This window comes from Corvus brachyrhynchos, unplaced genomic scaffold (assembly GCF_000691975.1).
Source record: "Corvus brachyrhynchos isolate BGI_N302 unplaced genomic scaffold, ASM69197v1 scaffold907, whole genome shotgun sequence".
Lineage (NCBI taxonomy): Eukaryota > Metazoa > Chordata > Aves > Passeriformes > Corvidae > Corvus > Corvus brachyrhynchos.
Window position 1 is genome coordinate 225,802 of NW_008239109.1, and position 27,964 is coordinate 253,765.

General features: G+C 45.3%; 1 protein-coding gene across 1 annotated transcript in view; it reads left to right on the top strand.

Annotated features, from left to right (window-relative positions):
- Positions 1–650: 650 nt before the first annotated feature.
- SETBP1 (SET binding protein 1) overlaps positions 651–27,964 on the top strand; it is a 251,743-nt gene continuing 224,429 nt past the window's right edge. The window contains 1 exon segment of the mRNA XM_008637718.2: positions 651–1,318. Coding sequence (XP_008635940.1) covers positions 827–1,318 — 492 coding nt within the window. The 5' untranslated portion in view covers positions 651–826.

Consider the following 27,964-nt stretch of genomic DNA (forward strand, 5'->3'; position numbering starts at 1 on the left):
GAAGCCCAGGTGGATGCTCCTGCAATTCCAGCATCCCACAGAGCACCTTGGACTGCAGTTGGTCTGTAATGAATTATTCATCCAAAGCAGGATTCCCCTCAGAATAGCTGGCAGCCAAGGGCATGTCTCTCTCATACCTGGGAATTGAGAAAACAGAGAGTTTGAAACTCTGATGCTGATTCAGAGGGCAGCACCACGTTTTCTGTGCTCTGATCACTGGGTTGTTGTTTAACCCATGGCAAGTGTCTGAGTTTACTTTTTCCCCCTCTGGAAACCCTGTGACAGTGAGCACGTTGAGGTAATGAGGAGCTTCATGGGTGTGGAGAGCTGGCTGTCCTCTCGTTCATTGCATAAGTCGAGTTGAAGATGTTTGCATTTAGACAACACTTTGGATGTGGTTTTTTAAATATATATTCATTGTCATCAATTTAACAATACACATGGCTATTGTTCCTTGCTTTGTGATTTCAGATCCAGCCCTTGGAAGTGCTGGTCAGCTTTGGTTCCCATTGTGCTTCAAGGAAAGCCCTTGAGATGCTGCAGGGGAAGCCTGAGTGTGCCCTGTGCCCTGTTTCAGTCATCTCCACACTCATTTGATATATGTGTGTGTGTGTATACGTGCTAACTTCCTCTTTATTTTTTCCTTTCTTTTGACAGTGGCACATTTGGTCTCTTCTGAGCATCTTGCAGCCTCTGGGTGACCAGGACATTGAATTTGGTGGACAGTTGCCATTCACTCCCTGGGATCATATCTGCCCTTGCTCCCCTCATCCCCTCCTGTACTCCCCTTCCCTCCGACCAAACTCCAGGACGTTGTGGTATTGCTATGGAGCCCAGAGAGACTTTGAGCAGCTCCCGGCAAAGGGGGGGTGAGGCAGACTTTCTGCCAGCTGCTGTCACCTCCACGAAGCCTTCGCCTGTCTCGGGCTGCGCAGGGGAGACGATGCTGCCTTCATCAGGTGCGGGGAAAGGGATCCCAGTGAGCAGTGAGAGGCTGGAGCCTGAGGAAGAGGATGAGCTCGGTTCCGGAAGAGATGTGGATTCTACTTCCAATGCAGACAGTGAGAAATGGGTGGCAGGAGATGGCCTGGAGGAGCAGGAGTTTTCCATCAAGGAGGCTAACTTCACAGAGGGGAGTTTAAAACTAAAGATCCAGACCACCAAGAGAGCGAAGAAGCCCCCAAAGAACTTGGAGAACTATATTTGCCCTCCTGAGATCAAAATCACCATCAAGCAGTCTGGGGAACAGAAGCTTTCCAGAACTGGGAAAAATAGCAAAACAGCTAAAGAGGAGGACAGATCACACTCCAAAAAGAAGGTAGGTTCTGTTCTTTCACATATTTCTAGTTTCTCCCAGAAGCAGAGGGAGCAAGGAGGAAAAAAATCTCCTCAAACAATTTGTGTCCAAGGCATAACCTTTGCAAGAATTGGCCTTGCAGGAGCGCAGGGCAAGGACCATCCTGCACTGCCACATATGCATTGGGAATGATCTTGAGCTATCCTTCAGATGAGCCAATTCAGAAGAGATCAAAAGTTCAACCAGGCCTCTTCTATTTTTGTATGTAATTGAGTTTTGAGATTAATGATTACATGACTGAGAAATGAAGGAGCCCACTTCTAAACTGCTTTGTGCCTGAGCACTAATGCTCAAGCCTTTTGGCAGTTAAAGCATTCAACTGCATTTTTAAAATAGAGGTATGTGCACGGTGAACAATTGAATTCATTCCTGTATTCTGGGTGATGGGCTCCATTATTCTTGATTACAGCATTGTGTGAGTAGTGCTATAGTTATGCTACAGAAAATACTTCCATTATAAGTCTCATTTTCTTCCAGATGCATATCATTTTCTTGAAATAGCCTTCTGCAGAGAAATTTTTGGTACTTAAATCTGGGTAAAAATTGAACTTTTTTTTTTATTTTTTCACTTATTCAAGGATGAGAAAAGAAAGAAAGAAAATCCTTTCTTTGTATGAGCTGTTTTCAGGAGCAGCCTTTTGATTTGCTCTTGGCTTGATTTTTCTGTAGTGTTGCCTACACTTAGTACACAGACCAAATTTAGTTTGAGTGTATTAAGCAGTGCTGGTGGGGACCCAAATTGTTGGGTTAGTGGTATTTTCTGTCCTAGGCATTAACCAAGTAGTTTTGGTCAGGTTACAGTACAAATACTTCACCTCTTCCTCCTTAGTAGCACATGGGCTTCATGAGTTCAGACAGGAACACAGACTTGATAAAAGATGCACAAATGTCTCCAAAACCTGGAGAAATTAATCTCAGATTTAGGCTGTCAGTGATTAGGGTTTGGTTTTCCTCTTCATGCAGCTTTGATCCCTCTTCTCCCATACCTTACAGATGTGATGGGTACTCAAAGGGCAATGTGAAGTCTTGAGGAGGCTAATTGTCACCACCTCTTCCTGGAGAAATCCTCCTCAGCAGACTGACTTAGACCAAAATTTTCATAACTCAAAATCACTTTTTTAAGCATCGACATTTCCCACTGACTCAAGGCAGAGCCCGGGGAGATTAACATCACTCAGTCTTAGAGTACTTTTCTTACAAGCTGAACTTGAAAACAAACCAAAAATTCCCCAAATGAAGGGGATTTTTTTTTCTCAGAATCTTCTAAATGGTGTAGTGTATGGGCATGAAAGAAGTAGCTCTTTTTAACACAGCAGAGGTTTGGCCCGACAACACTTTGAGAAGAGATTTTCCCACCTACTGAAAAGGATGGGCTGCCTTCTTAGCACTAAGCAATGTCTAATTTCCACTTTCCTGTCCTCCCTGAATGCTTGTAGAGGTCTCAGGGGAAACAGCGGTTTTATGGGACTGTGCTCAGTGACAGCAAAAGTGTCACAAGCAATCCTTCCCTGGCCATGTAAACAGAAAAAAAGAACTGCAAACCACTGCCTACTGTTCATGGACTGAGGAAAATATGACTGAAATAGAAATCAGAGCCTTCATTTGTCTTTATCACCCAGTCAGATGGGCATGGAAGGTGTGTTCTGTGTGGTCATCCAAAGAGGTTGAATAAATAAAGCTAAGCATAAGGAAGTTATGTGCAAAAAAACCCTAAACAAAAACCAAACAAACCCAGTGTGAACAATAGCTAAAAAAGCACCTTGTAGCATGGTTATGCTCAGGGTGATGACCTTAATTGCAGGAGGATAAGGAGTTTGAAAGAAATAGATCACTGCTCAGACGCGGCTGCATCCAGCTTGCACCTGTGCTGTGAGGTCGGAGCAGGCTGGGGCTGTGTTCACACACACCCTGAGCTCAGGCTGGGAGCGCTTTGGGTCAACACTGGTCTAATCTGGCCATTAAAACAAACAAAAAAACCTCACCACCCAGCAGGTGGATGCTCTGAGCAGATGGGGAGAGGGCTGCTGCCCCGGTGCACCATTAGCATAACACCCAACGGCTGCCGCGCGGCAGCTGCTGAGCCGCAGCTGTGGCAGAGATGTCCCCAGCAGGGGTCTGGAAGACCCCAGTGCTGTGATCTCGAGGGGTGTGATGCCTGGAGACCTACAGCCTGCATCACCAGCATGGGGAATAACCTGCATCCCGGCAGCCGGGGCAGATTTCATGCACACCTGCCCCTCGGCTGGGGGGGTTCCAGGATCAGGCTGTGAGCACCTCGCATCAAGGGGTGATCAAAGCCACTGCAGCAAGGGAGGCTGAAATTGAGTGGAAGAAAAGTTCCAGTGCTGGCAGAATGATTTCTTCTATGGCCAGTGTCTATCTTGTGGCAGGTACAGAAATTTTTGGGGGGGAAGATAACTAGGAGGAAAGAGCAAACTGAAACTCACTTGGAGATGTAGATCTCTGGTCTATCCTTTTCCTGGGAAGAGGAGCATGCAGGAACCTTCTGCATGTACTTGCAGAACCATTGAGAGCGGCAGTAGGGGTTGTGGGAAAAAAAAAGTGTTTTATCACATTTAAATGGTTTTGGTGGTTTTGAAATTTCAGCATTAGGCTGTTCTGATTGCCTGTTGGTTTAATCAGCACAAGCTCCAGAAAATCAGCTCCTGGCAGCAGAAGGAGGGAACAACACATTTAAAGAGTGGGACAGACCTTCAGGTGGCATCAGTCCGCTGTCCTTTATGGATTTTTGCCAGGAGGGTTTGGCCCAATATACACATTTCCCTTGCACACGGGAGCATTATTTGAGTTTACCACCTTGCTCGTGGTTGCAGAGAGTACACAGAGACTGAGCTGCAAGTGCCATTCTAATGCCTCTGGTGGATGGGAGTGGTTGTCCTGCACATCATGGAGTAGCACCCAAATTTATTTTTCCCTTGAGGAAGTGCACACTCTATCAGTACTTGAAAAATCCCCTTAGCTTGTTGCATAATATTTCCAGATACATCTCCAGCAGTCCCCAGTGCTTTGAAATACCACTTCAGCATTCTTGCAGGAGTTTCAATACACACAGCACAGAGAGCAAGTAATGAAAACATGGAAGCAATTTAAGTAACAGCATGTGGGTACACGAAGGACTGGTAATGCCAGCAATGTAAAAAGGGACTGTGAACTGGGGATATAGCATTTATTCAGTGGCCACTTAGGGAGGAAGAAGATATGCCTGTTCTTAAGCTTTACACTGCTCTGCTAATTAGGCAGTAGGGTTTAGTGCCTGATTTCTAAAGCTGTGGTCCAGAGAGCAGCGGTAATTAGAAGGGGACTCTGTGGAGAGCCACGATGCTCATGTGCTGAGGCCCGGGGTTTTTGCCTTTGATTCCAGCTGCTACACTATATTAAAAGACATAAACATACATTAAATACTTTCCTCATGTTGCTTTTCCATGCGAGCAATCGCCCCAGGGATGTTATGTGATCCTGAATGGGAGGGGAGGGAATTCAGGAGAGGATCTTGCTGGGTGCGGTTGCTGATGCCCTGGAGAGGGGAGGGAGGCAGGGGCTGAGAGAGTACCAGTGTTGGGAACCTCTGCTCTGCTAGCTTGAATGCTTGGCTGCAACCCAACAACTTTTGGTGTTTCTTTTAAGTCCAGACCACGCCAAGTTTCACGTCGGCTTCCCCTACTTGAAAAAAAGAGTAAGGGTAGTTTCCTAGCCCTTTTCCCAGGGCTGCTCAGAAGTTGAATCATAGCTCGAGCTGCGTCTCTGGCTGCTTGTGTGGCAATTGGAAAGTGCACAAAAGTTCTGTAAGAGTTTTCTCTTATTTCAACCCTTTGGCACCTGGGGATGGAGCGGGCTGAACCGTTGCCACTTCCAAACCCACAAATAGCTCATTTCATTTAGTCTGATTGGAGAGGGAGGGAAGAAAAAAGCCAGGAGCCTAGAGGATGTCCTGCTGGAATGCTGGCAAGCCCTGCAGCAGCTGCTCTCTCACCTGCAGTAGGGTTGCTCGAGTCAACCACCTCAGCAACACTAAAGGTGTTTTTTTCTTCAGATAAGGAAACATGTTATCAGTCTGGAAGAACACTGAAAGTGTGGCACCAAATGCAATGAAGCAACCTATCAGCATTCCCTGCCTGCCACGTAGCATTTAACAAGTCCCAGATGAACAGTTATTTCTCTGGTTCTGTTTTGTTTCCTTTTTTTGTCCCTTCCCTGCATTTGTTTTTTGGGTTTTTTCCTATTCTCTTATGTCTGTAAACACTTCATTTTCCACTTCTTCTTTCTTTAAGCATAGTCTGACAAAGGTTCTTTGGAGCTTTCATCATATGCATAACATCCTTCTTCAGAGAATGTAAGTTAGTGGTATTGTAATTCGTAGGGTTTTTCGAGAGCTTGGGATGGGTGAATGCATTTTATTGCTGAGAGATAAGCAGAGCAGCAAGTCAATTGGAAGTAAAGCTTCCTTGTGTGTAGTCAGAGGAAACTCTATCTGGATTTTCTTCCAATTTTTTTTTTTTTTTTCCTTTGAGTTTCTGTAGGTGTTTGCCATTTCTCTGCAGGAAGCAGTTCTAACACTTTCCCCCTTGAAATTCAATTCACAGTCTTCCTTTTCACTGCCCCACATATGCAGTGGTTCACCTTTCCTTGAGGACTCTCTCATTCACGTGTTCTCACCACTGCTGATGCCGAATTGATTTTTACCTTTTTTATTTTATATATTCTCTATATTCTTTAAACATATATTTGTAGCTCTGTAGCCTATCATAATATTCATAGCTAGCACTTCACCTACTCTATTAGACAGAAAGACGAAATAAATTCCCCAGTGGTTCCAAGCTGGGGGTCCAAGGTTAGATTCTTGGGGAAACCAAGGTTGAAACTAGCTGTCCCAGACACATTTTCATAAGCAAAGTCCAGTTCCTATCTAAAGGGGGGGGGAATTCAAAGAGGATTGAATGGGAGGGGAATTACCTCACCTCTTATGTCTCTAATTGGTGATTTTTGTCAGATATGCCAATTTGCTGAACATATAAAAATTGTATTCATGTTACTCTGTGGGTGCATCTTCGGCGTCTTCCACCTGGCGAGCTGTGCACCTATGGATCCTTATAAAGGTAACCCCTTTTTGTCACCTATGTCTGGCTCGTGATTTTAGGACCAGCAAAAAGGCGTCATTGCACCCCTCCTTCTTCCCCAGAAGATCACAAGTGCTCCCCCTCCTCTCCTTCCCCCTTCTTTTTACTGATGGCTGCACACTGCACTTTCCCTCCAGGTTCTCGTGTGCATCTGCAGCTCTTGCTGGATTACCCCTGTGCTGGACTCATCTCCCCAGTGATTTGTGTGCATGATCATCCAATTGCTCATTGTGCATGCTTATCCCTCTTTGCTAAGGGCATCCCTGTGCAAGATGTCATCTGAGTCAGCTCTTCCTCTTGCGATCCCTAATGTGGCTCAGGGGGTTGGCGTAAGTGCGTGCTCCCTGTGGCTTAGCGAGGAAAAGGGACTTGCGTGTTAGTTGTACCTGCTTGAAGTGTCAGGGTTTGATTTACAGCTTCTTTTTCTCCCTGCCCCCCTCCCCCCCCCAAGGATGGAACATCCACAGTCCCTTCAGCCTTGATGTGTTTCAGTGCTGGTTTAGTCCCTGTTTTTTCTTAGTAAAGCCTTGAGACAGCTCTATGTGATGCTTGTGGCAGGGGGGGGGGGGTCACACCAGCAGAGTAGACCTCAGCCTCTTCCCAGGTCATGGTATAGTGGTAGAGCCCCAGAAGTGCCAACAGAGTGGAGGAGTGTTCTTCCAGCTGCCTCCAAGGTGAAACTGGCTCTCGAGCAGCTGAGAGATCAATGCAGAGCTGCTCCAACAGGCATGAGGCTCCTGGCATTTTTACAGTCTTTCTACAAAAGCCTACGGGTGCAAAGCCACAGAAACTCAGCTCTTTGATAGTCATCCCAGGTTTCCTTCAGGCTAGCTTTTCTTTCTACCACATTGTTGAAGGCACAATTGAAACAGCTGCAGTTTGGTGTTCTCCCACCTCAGGTGTCTTAGGCTCACTGCAAAAAGAGAACAGGAATGAATGTTTGGCAGTTTTTTTGGTTTGTTTTTGTGAAGAAATGAATTTATTCACTTAAGAAACCAGTTTTTCTAGGAGCTGAGAACCACTTAGGTTCGTCTTGGTCCATGAAGGCACCTGAGGTGCTCAGACTGGGAGCCGAGTCATCTTGATTCCCCACATAGCCATCTGGAGGAGACTGGTCCCACCTGAAGGCTGTTTAAAGCCTCTCTGTGAAGAGCTGGAGGGCTGGATCCCAGCTCTTAACCCTTCCTTCTCCTTCAAAGCTTGCTGGAGAAATGTCCATCTTGTAATACGTCCTGGATATCTCATGAGAGGAATAAGGCAGAGTGTCTTTTCCAGCTCATTGCTCTGCCTGACCCAGCTGATGCCCATCCCTCACTGTCTGTGTGCTCCCAAAGAATTGTGACTTTTTTTTTTGCATGTAGTCAAGTGTGTCTTCAAGAAGTAAACATCTGGCAGTGAAGGGATGGGCTGAGGAAATGTAAGCAGGCTTTTTCTGCTGAACACAGTGTGCCAGACCAGGAAGACTTGGTGTACTTGATTAGCTGCCATATGACCAGGGCTTGGGGAGGCTGTCTGTGTTGAGGACAGGTTTTGTTTTGCAGCAGGCTCTCCCTCCCACAGCTGAGTTTCGATGGCCCTCTGTGACATTTTCTTGTTTACTTGTGCTGTGTCTTTCTCTTCAAACCATGACAAAATATCCACAGACCTGGTGTTGGGATTGAGGAGATGCTGCAAGGAAGAAACTGGGACAGGTGCCGGAAGCTGGGGATCCAGGTGGAGGTCCTCAGCCCCATCACCAAACTGCTGCAGGAGAGGGTGCAAGCCCTTGGCCAAGTCAGTGCACGTGAGGTGTTTCGAAAGCACCGTGGCCTCCAGGCTGACAGAGATGGAGATGTGATGTGTTGGCATGTACACCCAGGGCTGCAAACTGGCTGTGTTTTCATTTGCAGAGGTTTTGGGGTGTCAGTCCTTCATGTACACGTTGTTGTTCTTCCAGCATCAGCTTTAGCCTGCAGCGCTTCCCTTCCTCCCTTTCCAGGCATGTCTGACCACAGATACCTTCTGGTTTGCCTACAGACTTTTCATCTTCAATTCCTTTTTTCACACCAATATACACACACACAACACACCCAGCTAGCCCCCTCAGGTCAGGTCTAACTCTTTACATGCTTCATTCCTAGATGGGATTCTTGCTGGTCCCATTCTCCTGCCCAGCCAGTGGGACTGAGTAACAGACCCATCTTAGTCCATTTGAATGGAAACTCTGGTTTTACCTGGTGCCCTCGGCTTGTCTTTTTTTTTTTGATTTTTCTAAGAGAATGGAGGCTTGTGACAATTGGTTTCTGGCCACTTTCCTATGTGACTTCTCTGGTGTCTAGAGATGAATGAACTTTCCAGCCAAACCCTTTTTGGGACCCCCTCAAGGTTCCCTTTCTTCTCACCAGAGAACAGTTTGAGCAAAACTTGTTAGAATATTATATCACAAATATTTTGGTTTTGCATCACACTTGATCAAAACTGGACAAAATATACAAAAACTTTTGAGGAGAGAGGACTGTGCAGGCAGGCAAGGACTTTGTATGTGCATTCACATACACACAAACACAGTGTCACCATGTTAGCCTTGTTTCCTTAGGAAACTGGTCTAAAAATATCCAGTATAAACATTCATTGTTTTGTTCTTTAACTCTGAGACTTTTCCAACTCTTCAACCTTAAAATGATTCCATTTGAGATGTGACCCTCGAGGACTAGTTCAGTTAGCTGTGTTTTCATAAGAGCATTATTTTCCATTTCTTGCCATGACCTCTAACGTGAGTTAGGCCAGCGGCTGTTGTCTTCTTCATTTCAGGACATAAAGTGCTATTTCTGCATTGTGGTTATGTTTGGACTCTGAGCTGCAGGTGGTTGCTATAAGGAAAGGGATTCTCAAGCCATGGTGCATGCACCAGTAGCATTACACTGCCTCCAAGTAGGACGGACAACAAACTCCTCTTCTCCAGAGTGGGCAGAGTAGTATCAGGCCAAACATCTTGTTATTATTTTTCTTTCTTCCTGGAGCTGTGAGCACAGTGAAAGGAACAGCATGAGGGCTAAGGTGTCCTACTACAGGTTGAAAATCAGGCTGTACATCTGAGATGTGGCTTGGATTGTGGCCAAGACTGGTTTGCTGAACATGAGGACATGGTCATTCAAGATAGATGGTCAACCACAGCTGTGTTTGCAGAACTAAGTGGGGTTTTAAGGTGCCGCCCCATGCTGCTGTTGTGCATCCATGATTGCTGTTGGCAGGTCCTGTACAAAGGAAAGCATCAGGAGAGCCTGTTGTCCTGCAAGCCTTTCACAAGTTCCATAGAGAAGAGGATAAGTGGAACCATCTTGTCTCTTAGTACAGAATGTGAAGTAGAGCAATGAGCTTAAGTGACTCACTCAAGGAACCTGTCACAGGCCAGGTTAACACTCAGACCTTTTTCACTGAGCTGTGGTTGCTTAACCATGGCACTGCTGAATCTCCCAGGGGTGGCCTGATCTCCAAGGACTGAGTGCAGACCCCTTCTGGAAACCAGTCCTCTTCTAGCTGTCATTTAAACAGGTTGATTTGTTTCAAAATGGTAAGCTGTCTGCATCTTCCCTACTCATTTAAAACTTATCTCAGGGAGGAGCTAGGGCTGGATGCAGAAATGAGGGAGTGGAGTTTTGGGGCCAGCATGCAATTGGTTGACCTAGATGCCCTTAATAATCCCTTCTGGTCTGTAAACCCTAAAATGTGGTAAGAGTTGAATGAGGGATATCTACTGGAGTACTCATTATCTGCTCATCAGTTTCTCATGGCTCTCTCTCACCTGGGTGGCAAGGTTTGCAGAGAGAGATGGTATCTTTTTATTGACATTGGGTGTTACAAAAACCCTACCACTATAAACTTGGGTGGTTCATTGAGGAATTTCAGTGCTTCGCAGCATCTTAACTTCATGTGAGCTGCTCTCCTTCCACATGGCTGAAAGATGAGAATCAGCCCTGAGGGGATCCGTGGGTAATTTTGACTTGCCCAATGCTCTCACTTTTGGAAGGAATGTGGTGGCACAAGCAAAGGAGCCAGAGGACATGGCCCCCCTCTCCCCGTGCTGAGGACTCTGACAAGGAGACGGCCAAGCACTGGACTTCAGTGTGTCACCACGATCACACCCTCACCTCACTGCAGGGTGAGTCACTGGTTCCCCAGCTGGTGCTTCTGTGAGAAGGCACTTCTGTAACGTGGCTGGCAAACATTTCCCAGGAGGATGTGAAGGAAACAGTTTCCTCATACCTCCGAGGTAGAGCTTACACTGGGATTGCTAAATAGACTTTTATCAGTAGTCTCCCCTGCTCCTCAGTAGAACATTGTGCCTCAGTATCTTCACCAAAATTTTATCTGCTGTATTCCCAGGTGGGTAATTTGATGAAAGGTCACCCTTAAGACTAAGAAAAGTAGACCAGAGGCAGATATTTTTTTCCACTGTGGAGCAGCAACACTAACAGGGTCTTGACCAGCCCTCACTTCTGCCTCCCACCAAAGTCTATTCAGCTGCAGGGGTAGTCCCTACATTAGTCACCTGCCTAATTTGTATTAACAGGGAGCTTGAAGGCACTTCTTTATTGCATCTTCCACTGGGAACTGATGCTGTTGGATTGATAAGGTATTCTACTTCTTATATCCCTTCTTGTGTGCAGGTTAGACAGGGATAATTAATTTGTCCTGTCCATTTTCTGACATTGTGTCTACCAGCACACAAGCTGGTGAAGTTCTCTTCCCAAAGACAGCCTCTTTCTTTCCATGGGATACTTTTCTTCAATAATTTATGTAATCAGCAGGACAAATTCCCTCCAGCATTTTCTCTCTCTGGTCTTAATTCCATTGCATCACTTGTAATTATATTCCTGATTCAAAGTGAGGGGGTGGGAAAGCCTATTTCTTTCTGTGACAACAGCACAGCCACCTCAGGAGGAAATGGGGAGAGGGTGATGGGGAGCGACTGATTTGTCCTGAGGTCATCAGCTCTGGGTGTGGGCAGGAGCTGCTATTAGTCACTGGGGACAGCGACTGCCAGCTGCCAGCGCTGGGAATCTGTGAAGCACAGGGCGGCCCTGCAGGAGGGCAGCACATCCCTCGCTGCTCCCTGTGGCTTGGTTGGCAGCTGTGGTTCATAACCAAGCCATGCTTCGTCCTTGGAACCAACTTGGGTCCTTGGGACGTGGAGGTCTGGGCTCTGCTTGCCGTGCACTCAAAGAGAGTGGGAATTTGGCTGTTCATGTTATCTAGAGGATGTTTTTAAGAAAAAGCAGGGCAGCTTGTGGTAGACAGCCAGATGCTCAACTTGAGGCTTTCAAGTTTGATAGAAGGGCTGGCAGTGATTTGCTCTTGGCTTTCTGCATTTGCAGGAGTTCATATCACTGATATATATGAAAGACTTTGGTAAAGTAGGACTGTTGCAAATTACTGTCTAAATAAGCCTTTTACTATCTATACCTTAATGTGGCCACTGAATTTCACTACCACATGCTTAGATGAGGATTGTCCTAAGGTGTTGAAAAGGTAGGAGATGGAAATCCTGTCTCTTTTCAGTCTATCTGGCCTGACTTAATCTAATATACTTAGCACGAGCCCATGGGGTACAGCAGCTGCATGCTGGAGATAGGAGTCGACTCAGTCCATCTTGGCCACATGGTTTAATAGGCCTATGAAATCCCTGGGTCAAAGGCCAGCCACCATGCCCATCTTTGTCACGTCTCAGTGATGTGTATCCTGGCAGGTTTTTCTTTTTGTTCCTCCCCAGCATGGAAAGAACCATCTGCCAGCTTGGCTTTCAGAAGAATTTTGAAAAATACCAATTTCCCTTTGTTGAGTGGGGTGTGTGTGAGGGGGTGGGGGTACTCAGGACAGAAGGAGGAAGGAGAGCCTGACCTAAAACCAAGCCAGTATTTTCAGGGATTTTAGAATAGCTTGCATTGTGTTTCCTACTCCCCAAGGAAGGGTTGTCCTCTGTCTTCTTTTCTCTTTGATTCGATTCCCTGCCACTCTGTGAGCAAGTCAGAAGCTGCAGCTGCTGCTGTCAGCTGGGAAGGGAGTCCTCTTGTTTAAAAACCATGTGTTAATCCCTGGTTAGAAAAAATAGCAATGTTTTATGCTTCCCTTATAGCCCCCTTTTCTCTGTGCATCTTGACTGCCTGTCCACAGACTTGCCACTTGTGTGAAAACAGATGCAGGTTGACACCAAAGAGACTCAACAAGAACCACAGGTAGCGTGAAGGTCTGTAAATAAATAAGCCTAAAGACTGGACACAGTGACCAAATATAGTTTTGAGAGTAGGGTGGGAGTCAGAAAGGACAAGCATATTATGAGGTCTGGGGAAAAATTGTGGGGACCTTTAGGAATAAGGGGAGATGTTTTTGTCATAGCTGTTGGACACAGATGGGTAGAAGTGTTTGCTCACGGGGCCTGTGCTTTGTTCCTGAGGAAAAGCCAGCAGCCCAGTGGGAGAGGAATTTAAACAGTGAGGTAAGGAGAAAGGAGGATTTGGGCTCTGCCAGATGGAAACAGCCATGCAGGCAGTGCTGGAGAGGGTCTGATGGGTAAATAAGAGGCCCAAGGGGCTCAGAAAGTTTACCATCAGGTGTGACACCACAGCATTGATGGGTGAATGCAAAAGGTGGCCTGAGGCTGAAATAAGAGAAAAGGAAAGGGTTTTGATTTTGACCATCAAGAAACACCTTCCTCTTTCCTAGTAGAACAAGAAAATGAATCACCACAAAGGCAAAAAGGACTTAGATGATGGATGGTACTTACAGAAAATTGAAGGTTGTGCCCTGTAACTCTTATAGATCATAGAATGATTCAGGTTGGAAACCCTTACCACAGGCAGAGACAACTTAGACCATGTCATGTCTGACTACTACAAAAGAACACAGAATTTCAGCTCTTTCCTAAGGTTTCCAAGCAGAAAATTGAAGCAGACAGAGGTGTCTCACCCGGGGCCACTGGAGAAGCCATCCCACCATTCACTGCCCCAGCTGCAGCAAGGACCCCTGCTCCCACCCCATGGCTTGGTGGATCAGTCATTCTCCCACCACGCCCCAGATCTCCCCATCCACAGGCTGCAAGAAGCAGCAGTGGTCTTTGCAGGCTTTTCCTGCCACCCTTTCCCAGACATGCTGGTGGGGCCAGACCAGCAATGCCCACCCACCATGGCAGGGGCTGGCAGGTGGGCCAAAGCTCTCTCGCTCGGGCTCCTTCCCAGCAGATTACTCGTGACCTCTGCTCCCTGGTTTGGGTGACAGGAAGGAGCCAGCAGCCACAGTCTGTACCCCACGCTGCTGCAGTGCCTTCCCCGCCGTGGCCCCTCGTTAATAAAGAGGTGTAATTGGGAGCCCTCCCTCCATCCCGTCTGGTGTGAGGCCATTTGTGTGCCGGAGGAGGAGGGGCAGACCCAGCACTGAGGGGGGAGGTGGCAGCAGGGGAGAGAGGGAGGGAAATCTCCTTTGTTTGTTCAAGTAATTTAGGCCTCAGATGTTTTTTGAGAAAGAAAAGCAAAAGAAAGGTTGATTGGCGCTGGCGAAGGTGTGCTCCTGGTACATAAAAATATCCCGATAGCAGAGGGAACAAAGTGCAACAAAGAAGCGTGGCTTTAAGCTTCTTAAGTTTGCCAGGCGAGATGCGAATCTTGGAACAACCCCAACCAGTAACAAAAAACAAACAAACAAAAAACAAACAAACAAAAAACCAACCGAGGGGAAAAAAAAGAAAAAAAAAGGAAAAGAAGTTTGGTCTGCTTAGCTGGGCTGAAAGGAAGCATAGGAGAGTTGCTGGGTTTTTCAGCTAATGAATTTTGTTTCTGTTTTATATGTGCTAGCACACTGTCTTTGGAGTCAATGTTTTCTGCTTTGTGTGCACTCACACACTGCCTTTGGTGTTAAGACAGCAGCTCTCCTATGCCTTCCCATTTCCCATCATATTATACATCTCTTTTTTAAATGAGAATGGGAAATCAAGCAAAACAAGTGACAAACATTCTTCTATTCATTTTTAGGCTGAAGTAAAACTCACATTTAAGCCTCACTGAAAGGCCTAAACTAAGTTGAAAATGTCTGCGCTGTGAAGGTTGGGCTTTGCCATTGAAACCCTTGTTTCAACTGTGTGAAAGTTGCAGAAAAATGCACATGGGATATGCAGAATGTAATTTTTTTTTCTTTTTTTAGTTAAAGAATAGGGTAATGGTGTGAAAGAATGAATTAGTTATGGCAAATCTTATTAGTGTCCATTGTAAGCAGAGAAGCAGAGATATATGGGACCACTTGCAAAATTATTTCTTGTTTATTCAGATTCGTAAGCGAAGCAAATTTTTTTGCATAGTGTCATTTATTTGGCAACTGGAAGGGTGTGGAAGGTGTGTGTCTATGAAGCAAAAAGGGGGGAAGGGGGAACACAGTATTGGTATTCCATTAAAACTGATGCTCAGTGCTTTGTTTGTCAGGTTTTGGCAAGGCTTTTTGCTTTGAAAGCCATTCAGAGAGGATCGAAGCAGATGGCAGGGAGATCCTGTTTGTGTTATTTTTGGACATTCCCATTGAAAGTCTCAGATTGTTGTCCTTTTTCCCCCTTCCCCCACTCGTGTATGTTTTTCTTTCTTCCTTCCTTTCCCCTTTCCTTCTTGAGAACATTTTTATTTTTTTAAGGCATATATTATTAATCATACAGCAACACCTAAAAGCTGGGTGTGTTTCTGATGAACCAAGCTGTGGCTAGTTTATATTTTTGTCTGTCTAAAATCAGACAAAGCGGTGGGTGGACTGTCTCCTAAAGCAGTACATGCAGAGTTAGGAGAGCGAGCTGGGAAGCCAGACTGCCATTTTGTGGGGTTCAGCTTCACAGAAGCACATTTCCCTGGCAGACCAGCAGCTGTAATAAGCCCAGGCAGCAAGTTTAGATTAAAGGTCTTTGATAAAACAACTTTAGGGGCACCCATCCTTTCTAAGCCCTTGTGGAGGAGAGGACCATCTGCAGATAGACTGGAAAACTGAACTAGTCCCTGGCTCTTCGTGGTGGTCTTCCCATGTCACTGGTGGGATTCGTTAGTCTCCAGCAGCCCAAAAGGCTTTTGTTCTGCCATCATCAGTGCCCAGATTGTGATAGGAAGAGAGAACTTCATTGTCTCTCACATTACTGGTATAAACATCTTCCCTGAGTAGTAATTTATCTTCGCATAACACTGCTGGGAACGTCTGCAGAGCTTTTCATGTGGAAGTCTTCGCAGAAGCCCTTCACAACCTTTGTGCAGGCAATCCAGCAAAGCTGAGCCTGGTCCAATCAGTTAAAGCACTTGGCTGGCCCAGGTCTATCAGCGAGGATGTGCACACACAAGGAGGATGGGAGGTCTTGGCTGCAGTCGGCATCCAAAAGTTCAGGTGATTCACCCGAAGCTCCTCCAGATGATTAAATCTCCTAGGCTAAGCTGGAAATCTCGAGGAAACAAGCTTTCTCATGCTCATTCTGTCAGTGGTTATTCCCAGATAGAAGCAGATATTTAAATCCTCAAATCTTTACATCAGATGATATTACCAGTACTTTGGCACAGGAAAATGGTTTACAAGGACATAAAGCTTTGGCCCAGTAAAATAAGCAAATGAACTTTACAGGTTTCACTTTTACTACTGTAACAGTAAAAGACAGTTCAGTGCAGACTGTGTTTGAGTTCAAGGTGATGATTCATCTTGGTTTTTAGATTGATTGAACCTGTATACCCACATCCTCAATCTTTTTTTTTTTTTTTTGTAACTGGTGCACTGAGGGAACCCACTTCAGAGTCTCTCATTTTGCTCCTAATTGAATGAATGCTCAGAAGTCTTTCATGTGCATTGCAGCACCTGAGTTTCAGTGCTGTAGTTGTAAGGTGGTAACGGGTGACCCATTATGTGTGAAGTGAAGTCTCTTGAGGTGCATTTTGCTAGCTGGAATAAGCTCTGCTGGAGTAAAAATAAAACAAACCAAACCAGCCTTCACCTTCCTCTCACGGTTATCTCTTGCTAGATGATGAACATCCTCCTGGCAGGATTTTTGCTCTGCAATGCTGACTTTTATGCCTGACTTATTAAAGTTTGGCAACTCCTTCTTGTTACTGACTGGACGAGCCTTCTGCTCAGAGGACCTTCCCTTGCTCCTGGGGTGGCACGGCTGCTCTGCCCAGTGAGGATTTCCCTTCAAGTGCTTCCAGGGATAAGGGCTTTCCTGGTCTGGCACTTTGAGAAAGGAGCCAAGCAACAGTCTCAGCCTAGACAAAAGGCAAACTCGACCTACTGTTTATGTAGTTATTTAAACATGATTTAACCTAAATAATGCACACTGTGACTTGGCCAGGGGAGAGGGGGAAGGGGAAGAGAGGGGCTTGTTTCTAATGAGCCGGGAGACAGCACAATTAATTACATATGAAGGACAGATAACTGACAGCAAACTGTCTACAGTAGAGAGAAACAAAATACCGATGTGAACAATTAAAGAGTCCATGTGATGGAAGGGTCAGCAATTTCTCATAGAGCGGGCGGCTGGGCACAGCCCCTGGAGAGCCGCAGTGGATGCTCGGCTGAGCGGAAGGCCAGGTGAGCAGAGGTTTTGGGGTCCCCTACCATCAGATCTGAGTAGGCATTTCTGAGGCTGACAGGGAGCACTCTGGGCATTATTTTCATCACATGCGCTTTTGACAGCGGAACTGTTAGCTACTAATCTCAGCAACATGTGAGACAGGGAGGAGAGCGGGTGAGGCAGCAGAGCAAAGGCTCCACGGGCAATTAGGTACCTGCCTCAGGATGCTGCCAGCCACATGAAGGAGAGCTGAGATGACAGAGGCTTTCCTTCCTTTTCTTTTTTTAAAATTGTTAATTTTCCTCACCGTCACCCAGATGTGGAAGCGCAAATCCCAGCTGCTGGCTGTTGAATTCTTTGAGGAGCACAGTCAGAAATTGCCATCCTCTCTGCTCACCCTCCCTAAACTGCAATGAAATCTGGCATAATTTATCATTCACAACACCCCTTTCATCATCCCCTCTCTGCCAGCCCATCCTGCGGTCAGCCCTGGGCTGTAAAGGTTTGAAGGTAAAGGCCGATGGATTAGCCTAGGGGAGGGCCAAAGGTTAAATGAGCAGGGCTAGCAGCATGCAAAGGGCTACGATTGAAATATTTGCTGAATGCTGACAGGCAGCAGAATAGAGGCAGACAAGTGGCAAATTCCTGTTTTCTCCTCTAATTGAGAAAATATTTTGGGTGGTATTCAGGCAGGCTGCAGATCGAGACAGGGAAAGTCAGCCAGCCAGGGAGGGAAGGATGGGAGGACTTCAGTAAAAGCACTGTTCCCACTAAACCTGTTTCCAAAAGCTTTGTGATTATGCTTGTGGAAATCCCTGGAGCCTGAGGTTTACGTTTTGCTTGGTCATTTTTCCCATGCAACTGCAGAGTCAAAATGCTGCCCCTCTGAACTTAACATGTCTCACAAGAAGAATTTGACCAATTCTTGATGTTTTTGCAGCTACAGAAGTCTTGTTTTCATTGAATCATAGAAAGGATTGGGTTAGAAGGGACCTTCAAGATCATCTTGTTCCAAGTCCCTGCTATGGGCAGGGACACATTCCACTAGACCAGTCTGCTCCAAGCCCTGTCCAAACTTTCTCTGCAAGCCTAGCTTGTAGTTTGGAGGTGCTACCATGAAAGATCCAGATGTTGTGATGATCCATCTCTCATCTGCTGGACAGGAGATTAATGAGATTTGATGGTGTGTTTATAAAACACAACAACTATTCAGCCCTTGGTTTTATCCTCTTGTAGCATGGGTAATACTCAGCTGTGTTTCAAGTCTGTGTAATGCATGGTGCCCTTGTGCCTGGCCAGGGCTATTACAGTCATTGTGGAAATGAAGAGAGAGAAATTGTGTTTGTCTGGTCCATCACAGATTGGCTGCACTGATTTCTGCCTTGGCCCAGCCCTCTGGCATTCCTTGCTTACTCTTGGGTGTGGGTGGGAAGCACTGGTGGCACTTGTGAGGAAGAAATTCCAGGTTGATGTGACCAAGAGCAGTTCGCTGGCCTTTCACACCCTGACATCTTCCTTCAAGGGGTGATTTAATCCTGCCCTAAGTCTTCTGCCTTCCCCTTCCCCAAATGCTCCTTCTAAAGCTGATAATGTACTGAGAAGGTTTCAATTAACACAATTTCCTTCTTTCTTAGAAATATGGTGTTAGTTAAGGAGTTGGGGAGTAGGGGAAAAAAGATGTAAAAAGAAACAGCTCCTCGAGCCAAAAAGCAACATTAGGGTCAGCAAAGTTTACATTCCCTTCTAAATGCTCTTGTCATAAAGCTGGGAGGCTGACTTATAAAATGTTTTCTGGAGCATGCCATAGCTGCAGCAGAGGAAGGTTTTGGCAGGAGTGTACCCAGTTTGTGGCCAGCAAGTTGTGTTGCATTTGGGCTCTTGGAATCTTATGTGCTCCTTAAAGATGCCCAAGAGGCAGTCAAGAGATCCCTAATAGTCAATATGGGCTTGGTTAAAGCTTCAGCACTTATCAGCAGCTCCAAAACTTTGTTGTTGAGCAAAAGTAAGGAAAGCTTGCCTGGCTTTGTGGATCAGCTTCCAGTGAGGCATGCTGAGGGCTGCCAGGATTCCATTCTGCTGGCCTTGCACTACAGCTACTCCTGGAAAGCGGTTGACAGGGTTGGGGAAAAAGGCATGATTCCGGCTGCTGGAGCAAGGCAAGGGATGACTCTTTTCCTGCCTACGGCTATGGTGTGTTGGTTGCTCACCACTGCAGGTTTCTGCCTTGATTCAGGAGGCCTGTGATGGGAAGAAAGCAGCACAGTCACCACCTACAGTGGGTAAACTGAGGCACTAACAGAGAGTGTGTCCAGAGAAGGGAATGGAGATGGGAAGGGACTGGAACCAGGAGTGGCTGAGGGAGCTGGGAAAGGGGCTCAACCTGGAGAAAAGGGGGGGCCTTCTGTGTCTCCATAACTCCCTGACAGGAGGGGGTAGCTGGGGGGGGTCGTGCTCTGCTCCCAGGGAACAGGGACAGGTTGAGAGGAAATGGCCTCAAGCTGTGCCAGGGGAGGTTTAGATTGAATATTAAAACTTTTCTTCACCAAAGCCCTCTATCACCATGCCTGGAGGGGTTTAAAAGCCGTGTAGATATGACACTTGGGGACTTGGTTTAGTGGTGGCCCTGGCAGTTCTGGGGGAACTGTCAGAATCAATGATCTGGAGGTATTTTTCAGCCTAAAAGATTCCATGATTTTGTGCCTCCCTGTGCATAATGCTCTGTGTCAGCATGAGCTGAAAATGAAGCCCCCGACTCATTCAGTCATCAAACCACCCTCCTGCCTTTAAATCATGGGTCTGGCTTGACCTTCCCTTACCCCCCTCAGTCTGTGCCTGGGTTGCACAAGGGAGAACAAAATGACACTTGTTTGCCTCGTCCAAAGAGCTCACTCAAGCAGGTGATTGTCTTGCCTCCTTTTGCAGTCCCAAAACAAAGTGTTGAAGTGTTGTCCTGGGATGTAAAACATCCCATATATTCCCCTGGGACTGGATTTTTGCTTTCTGACTGCAAGTGGCACTGAAAGGAAAAGAGGTCAAAATTGCAGGATAAGGGAAATAATTCCCAGGTGCTGAAATTAGGAGAAAGATGTGAGCACTCATCCTCTGCACTCCTCAGTGCAGGGAGCAAGGGAGCTTTAACAGCTTTAGCTGCAGTCTCTAAAGAGCTGATCCTTCATTTGTAGCCCTGCCAGAAAAAAAAACCAAGCAAGAGAAGTCAATCAAATTCAGTTAAAACCTTGTCATTGTTTACTTGTTTTGGGGATGTTGAGAGGCCAGTGGATCTGAGACCAACACAAAACTATGTCCTGTAACAGAGCAGTGTCCTGCAGCAAGGACCATGGTTCTCAGCTACAAACCCCTGTTCACCTTCAAAAGGGAACTTTATCCCTTCCATGTTGAGCAAGGGAGATTTGGTTTTATTTAATCATTACTATTTTCAGCACATGTGCTGCATCATGTTTGCATGAAGGTTTGGGGTTCAGATTCCAAAAAGTTTTGGACCTCAAAGCCCAGGTGTATCCAGCATGCAAGCTAAGGAATTGGAAACATGGGGTTTGTGCTTAAAATGAAAGTTAAACTTCCTCTGTTTTGATCTCCCTCCCTTCAAATAACGGATATGACAGCACATGCCATCCTCTGTGAGAAAAGAGTTAGATCTACAAAGCACTTTGAACCCCAGAGTGATATCATTCATTTTATTTGGTCTGTTCTGGTTTCTAGTCAAAATGAGAGAAACACAAAAAAGATCTTGAGTCAGCGCTGCTTTTGGTTTTTTGTTTAAATCTGAAACCCTAAAAATGAAAGGGCAGCAAGACAGGAAATATAAACTGAAACGAAAAAGGAGACTTGAAGAAGCCCAAGAGAAATGGAAAATCTAAACTTTGCCGGGGTGTCTTCAGCTGTTTTGACCCGAAGGCTGAGCTCACCCCACAGTGGGAAATTGTACTTTTTCATGTAACAAAAAAGAGAAGAGCTTCTCTCAGGGGATTGATGAGTCTGGACACCTCAAAAGTTCTAATTTCTTAAATAATCCACATAATACAAGCCTCTTAAAATAGAGGGTTTTATTTTTATTTGTTTGGTTTGGCTTGTGTTTTTTTTCATGGGGAGAGCCTGACCACTTTGGTTATCAGTTTTCAGGGGAAACTGAGGCTCACAGCTGTAACCTGAACTGCCAGGTTGTTCATATATGGCATTGCTGTTCCAAAAAGCTTATATTTCAAAATTTCCAGGCTAGTGTTTCATCTACCTGACCATAATATTTCTCCAGGATTGTCTACTGAGTTGCTCAGGATTTTATATCAAGAACTAGTTTCTGACCAGAAGTTTAGAAATTTGCCTTGCCTTGGTCACAAAATAAATTTATTTCTTGGTTTTTTGGTTGTTTTGTTTTTTTTTTCCCCTCCCTGTGTGTGGCTTCTAGTTCTCAGCAACTTATTTCTCTGAAAGAAGTTAAAGGAGCCTCCTACAAGCCCGAAAACACAGAGTTTCAGTGAAGCAGGGACCAAAAACAACTGTGTCTGAGTAAATGTCTTGTTTGGGTGTTTGCAATCTGACTCAGCAGCCCAGACCTTGATTTTTATCTTTACAGAGGATTGGGTGGGAGGAATGGGTAATAACAGTTCAAAGCAATGCAGTTCCTAACATGTGGGGCTAAAGGGAGGGATGGTATTTTGCAGTAAGGGCTATCGATATCTTGATGTCATTGTTCAGTTGTTTGCCCTGTTGTTGTAACATTTTACAACCAGAATAGAAGCTCAGATCATCCATGCTTCCTACAGGACACTTTGCTTGTTTGGAATATTTTAGGAATTACAAATGTACTTCATCCTTCTCCCACTGATTTTGCTTGTAACCCCTCCAGAAAATAATACAACCAAGCTTGGGTGAAAGTGAACATGAAATGCTAGAAAGATGGTGAAGTAACATGGGTGGGAGCTGATAAGTTTGATAGGTTTGGTTGGACAGGTCTCCCTCAGACTTCAAATGAAAATAAAGCAGTCCTTGCCTTCCCCAAAATCATAATTTTTCTCTCAAAAAATGAAAATGCAGAGAAATCTGAGTGGTTTTTTGGACTTCAGGCCCTCTCAGAAAACCCTACATTGCCTTTTGGGAGTTTAAATGAAAACAAACATGCTTTTTTTGGCCAGATTTGGCTAGATAAGAGAGGTCATTGGGCATCTATTTATTTATTTATTTATTTATATATTAACTGACACCGTTGTTAAAACAAGTCCAAACTGAAGATTCCTAAGCATTTGCGTTCCTCCTGCTGCTTTGATTTAGGCCTTTGAAGCTCCACGCAGGCCAGGGAGGAGGCTGGAACCGTGTCTGCCAGCACTCTGCCCTGGCCCTGCTTCTCTGCCCGGGCCGTCCCCAGCCTCTGCTGGGAATTAAGGGGGTTTTGGTTGTGTTTTGTCTCCTTTGAGGCAGAGTAGGCTGCCTGGCCAGCAGCTGGCTATCTCCCCATGCTTGCCACTGATTTGCATGTTACCATTCTGTTTCCTGTAGTTTTAGATCCAGCTCTTGCAGTACCAGAAAGGCGTAGGCTTGGGTCCAGGCTTACGCAGTGGATTTGTGGCCCACTGTGACTCAGAGATGTGGGGGTTTATTTGAACTTCCAACACGGATGCTGAAGCAGCTGATGTGGGAAGCTGGGGGTGGCAGATGGCCTCAAAGCACCCCTAAAGGTGAGAATCTGATAAGAACCACTAGCTAAGACAAGCCTGGCAGCCTTGCACCAACACCCATAGGCTTCATGGCAGGGAGATGTGAGACTGCCAGGATAGAGAGACTCAGGTCTTCATAGAATTATAGAATATCCCGAAATGGAAAGGATCCGCAAGGATCATCGAGTCCAGCTCCTGGCCCTGTGCAAGACATCCCCAAAAATCACACCATGTGCCTGAGAGTGTGGTCCAAATGCTTCTTGAACTCTGCCAGGCTGGCTCTGTGACCATTCCCTGGGAGCCTGTTCCAGTGCCCAACCACCCTCTGGGGGAAGAACCTTTTCCTGATATCCAACGTAAACCTCCCTGACATGACTTCATTAGATTCTCTTGTGTCCTGCCACTGGTCACCAGAGAGGCTTCAGACTTCTCTCATACCTTTGATTCTTCATACTGAGGATGTGGTTGGGCTTCCTTGGCCAAAGAGTGGCAACTTGTCACAGAAATAGTCCCTGAGGGTGTTGCCCCTTCTGCCCTTCATGTTTAGGCATGATATGGCACTGAGGAAGCTTCTCTTTAAAGGTGACAATTGTCCTTTGGTCCTTGTGAGGCCAAGATGGGCAAACATAGTCCCTTTAATTTTCACTACTGGAGGTCTTGTAGCTGCTGGAAGTGAATTATCCAGGTCTAGATAGGTTCCATACACCTGTATTAATCCATTATTTGGATGGGAGAGTTTTGAAGGTGTTAGGTTCTGTTTTATAAATCAAGGAGTCACAGTTGAACACCTCAGGTATGGTAGATTAGAGAGGATCCTACTACTGGCTTGAAAAACTACTCCCAGGCCTTTCTATAATGAAAAGATCTCTTGTAATTAAACGTGGGAGAAGGGAAGGAATCAGAGACAGTGAAAGTGATTTTCAAAATACAAAAACCTCTCAGAGGGAAGGCAAGTCAAGAACCCCAAAATTTCTCAGTGTTACACCAATAGTACAGTCATGAGAGGACAACATCTTCCCTTATCACAACACACATGAGCAGAGTATTTTGAAACCTCAATACGGAGTGCAAATGTGAAATGATGTGTTTCTGGGATGGCCTTGTGCTCAGAAGCTCCAGTTAGAGAGGTGAAAGTTGATAATTGCTGCTCCTTGACCTGCCACAAGTGGTATCTTGTGAGTGGGCACATTAGCAGATATTCTGGGGCTTTCCCTGCAGGCTACAAAATGTCCAGTGTGCTCATTCCCTTCACAGCATGAATTGGTTGGTTTTGTGGAAAAGTGTGACCCCAAAGGGGATGCAGTGTTCAGGAGTCAGCTTGGATGCCATTAGCTCAGTGTTGATTGCTCCCAGCTCCCACATCTCAAAACAAAAGTACAAGAAAAACTAACCCTCCCCTTCCCAGTTTTCCATACTGTGCTGCCTTCCCATTGATTTTATTGCAGTTCATTGTTATCCTTACTGAGAGAATCCTGAATTAATGCAGTATTGGACAGATTGTAGTCAGCACAATTCCCCTTTCCTTACACCCTATTCCAGTAGAATAAAGTAATATAATTTTTAGCAAGTCCCTTTTTGTTTAAAGGAATATCCAAATGGAGGAATCAGACTGACTGCTGTCTTTGTGTACTTTTCTGTTCTCTAGAACACCTTCCTGCTGTAGTAACATCAAATCTAAAGACTGAGGAACCTGACCTGGCAGGTGCCAGCTCTTGGGAATGCAAATGTTCAGCTGTAGGAAATATCTCTGTTGCAGCAGCGTTGTGGAAGCAATTAGGCAGAGGATAATGGATGGGCTGCAGTAAGAGAGGAGGGAATGACTCCACAGAGCTGCTTCGTGGTGAGATCATAAACTACAACAATGGAGCAAGGATGGGATGGTGATGTCAGCCAAAACCTGTGGTGAAATTTGTCTCCTCACAGAGGACTTCTCCCTGGATGTTCCTGCTTTTATTGGTTCCCAGATCTGGAGGCCCTGCCGCAGATGACTGCAGCAGTGTTAAAGATGGAAATGCTGCCATGTTTCGGTTTTAGGTGAACTTCTGGTTTCTGTTTCCACTGTTAAAAAGTATTTTGCATTCACAAAGTACTTCCTTCTTTCTGATGACTGCAAGTGGGCTATTTGGGTGGGGAAAGAGCTGTTCTCTAGTACCAGGCACATGGTGTGAATTTTGGGGTGAATCTTGGAGTTGTCCTGTGAAGGGCCAGGTGTTGGACTTGATGATCCTCGTGGTTGGTCACCTCCAACTCAGAACATTCTATGATTTTCTGATTCTGTATTAATACAGGACCACAAGCCCAACAGCTGGAAAACTCAGTGCAACCTTTCCTTTGGGGCAGCACCTTGCCCATTCTGCATGTTGCTTCCCTACAGGTACAGACACAGGTTTAGATAAATGGGGATCCTAAGACAGACAACACTCATGTAGGCCAGCGCTTGCAAGTAGAGGAGTGATCATGCATGAAAACATTCAGTCTGCTCAGTTTTGCTCTCTTGTTGAGTCAGGCTGCAATGGACAAACACAACCTTGAATCAGAATGTACTGCCTTCTGGAGGATCATCTCCTCTGCTCTGTGCTTGGGAAGGACTCAGATGTAGCACACGGCTAATGGAAGTGTTCCTTCCCTAACAGTCTGTGCAACACCTTTCCTTCTGGGGAGCATCTGTGCCCAAGCACAACCCCTGGAAAGAGGAGGTCTGCTCTTCCTCCCCAGCTGCCTCTCCCTGCAGGGGCTTCCCCTGCATGGTCTCATGCAGCTCTAGGGGAAATTATCATCATCTCATGGCTCAATGGGGTTTGTCTCCAGAGGAGCCACCCATATGGCTTTTGACACCCATCTGCACAGGTATTCAATTTCTCATTGCAAATTAAAAAAAAAAAAAAAAAAAAAAAAGTCAGTAAAAGCTGTTGAAAAAGTGGTTTTCTTACTCCCTTTTTCACTCTGCTGTTTAAATGGTTTAGTAGTTGTCTGGTTTAGAAAACTATTTTTCAGGTTAATCTATTTTTTTAAAACTTTGAAGTTTTCGTTTCAGCTCGAAAAACAAACATAACTTCGGTGTTACCCACAGATCTGCTCCCACCCTGGCACAAATATTTAGTGATGGCGAGCCATGCAGTTCCTTGAGCCAGCCTCTTTTCTTTTTGCCTTTTTAAAAAGAAAAAAAAAAAAAACAAAAATCTCTGCTGCCTTCACTTTCCAGGGATGAAATTTTTTTAAAGATGCAGTGTGGAAATAATGGTGTATTTTAGGAGAACTTTATTTTTTTTCTATTCTGATTTCTTAATTGCTACTTTGTTTCTTTCTTTTCCTCTGGTTTTGAAGGCTCAAGAGTTGGGGAAATTAGGGTGCATCGAAATCGAGTTCTACTTCCCCCTCTCACAGTCACACCTCTCCCTGCTCTAGCCTGTGCTACTGTAGAAAAAAATAAGGTGACTTGGAGAGTTAAAGAAAATCTTAGCCCGGCATCACAGTCACCATGTCCTGCCAGCCTGGTTCAGGAGATGAGGATCTCCCTTTTCCTCCTCTGGCTGGAATTTTCTCAGTGGGAATCTCCTTGCTGGAGTGTGGTGCCTCCTTGCCAGGGGAGCAGCACATGGGCTGATCTCTGTGAACAGGTTAAATAAACAGGACTATGTTTGGGTTAATTGTCACTGGTTCTACTGCTCTCCATTACTGATCTATCTGGGAGCCTGGCCAAGGAGCAGATGCGAGAGACAGCATCATCACCTCCCTCATCATCTTCATTGTGTCTGGATTTATCCTTTTTCTTTTCCTTATCCCCCACCCCTCCACCCCTTTTTCTTTTCTTTTCTTTTCTTTTCTTTTCTTTTCTTTTCTTTTCTTTTCTTTTCTTCTCTTCTCTTTTCTTCTCTTCTCTTTTCTTCTCTTTTCTTCTCTTTTCTTTTCTTCTCTGTTCTTTCTCTTACATTTTTCTTTCATTTTCTTTTGCTTGCTCCTTAGTTTTCTTTTAATTTCTTGTTTCTTTCTACTCCTTCCTTCCTTCCTTCCTTCCTTCCTTCCTTCCTTCCTTCCTTCCTTTCTTCTCTTCTCTTCTCTTCTCTTCTCTTCTCTTCTCTTCTCTTCTCTTCTCTTTTTTTCTTTTCTTTTCTTTTCTTTTCTTTTCTTTTTCTTTTCTTCTCTTTTCTTTTCTCTTTTCTTTTCTTTTCTTTTCTTTTCTTTTCTTTTCTTTTCTTTTCTTTTCTTTTCTTTTCTTCTCCCTTTTTTTTCACTATTTTTTTTTTCTCTTTGGCTGAGCAAATAGGCCAGATGGCAGTGAGGGGAACAGACAACAAGTGAGCCATGGCATATGGGCAGCCTGTTTAATTTCAATTCCTGTTGGGAAGTGGCTTGCAGGGAGATAAGTTACAAAAGCAGAAGAGGAGGAGGAGTGTGTGTTGGAGGGGAGGGGCAGGAGGAAGGAAAGACCCTTTTTGAGATGAAGCAGCCCAGCTGAGGGGAGTCCAGGGCACAGGGGACCGAAACCTTGGCTACATTCCTGACACAAAGCAGTAAATTAGCTGTTTCCGTGTCAGTTTGTGCAGGAAGTCTTGTTGGCTGCACATGGGAAGGAGAGATGGGGATGTCTGCCTCAAATGAGGAGGAGGAGGAGATGTCTCCGATTTTCATCTCACTCCCCCTGTCCCAGGAAAGTTCCAGCCAGGTTTAGGAGCTGGGATATGGAGGCATTTGCCCAGCTGCAGAAGAGGAGTCATGCTGCCCTAGATGATTTTTTCCTTGCAAATAGGATTGTGTGTGTTTTGTTCCTATGGGCATCACAGTGAGATCATACACTAAACAGTTCTTTGAAGCAAAAGGCATGGCCTTTTAAGTTTTGAAACAAAACAAAGTAAAAAGTTGACACAAAACAAAGGCAGGTTAATAACAATGTAGCTGACAGTGATTCCCCTTTCCCCTTCCCTTCTGTTTTGACCTCTCTCTTCTGTTTTCTCTCTCTCTCAATTTGCTTTTTGGATTCAATATGCTAGCTGTCAGCTTCTGGCTATCTATTCACATCATTCATGCATTTTGGATTTTGCTGACCAAGACCAAAGGGAGTCTTGAGTGTGTCTCAATGATTTAGGAAGAAAATTAGAGTGAATTGCACTAAATTATAGATAGTGAGGCTTCTTGGCTTCATTTTGATATACTCAGACTTTGGGAGAGAGTGAGGAGAGGTAGGTGTACTTTTCTTACTTTTTATAAATGTGTTGCTTTTGCATCTCAGCTTCATTGAAATGTAGATTAAAATAACTTC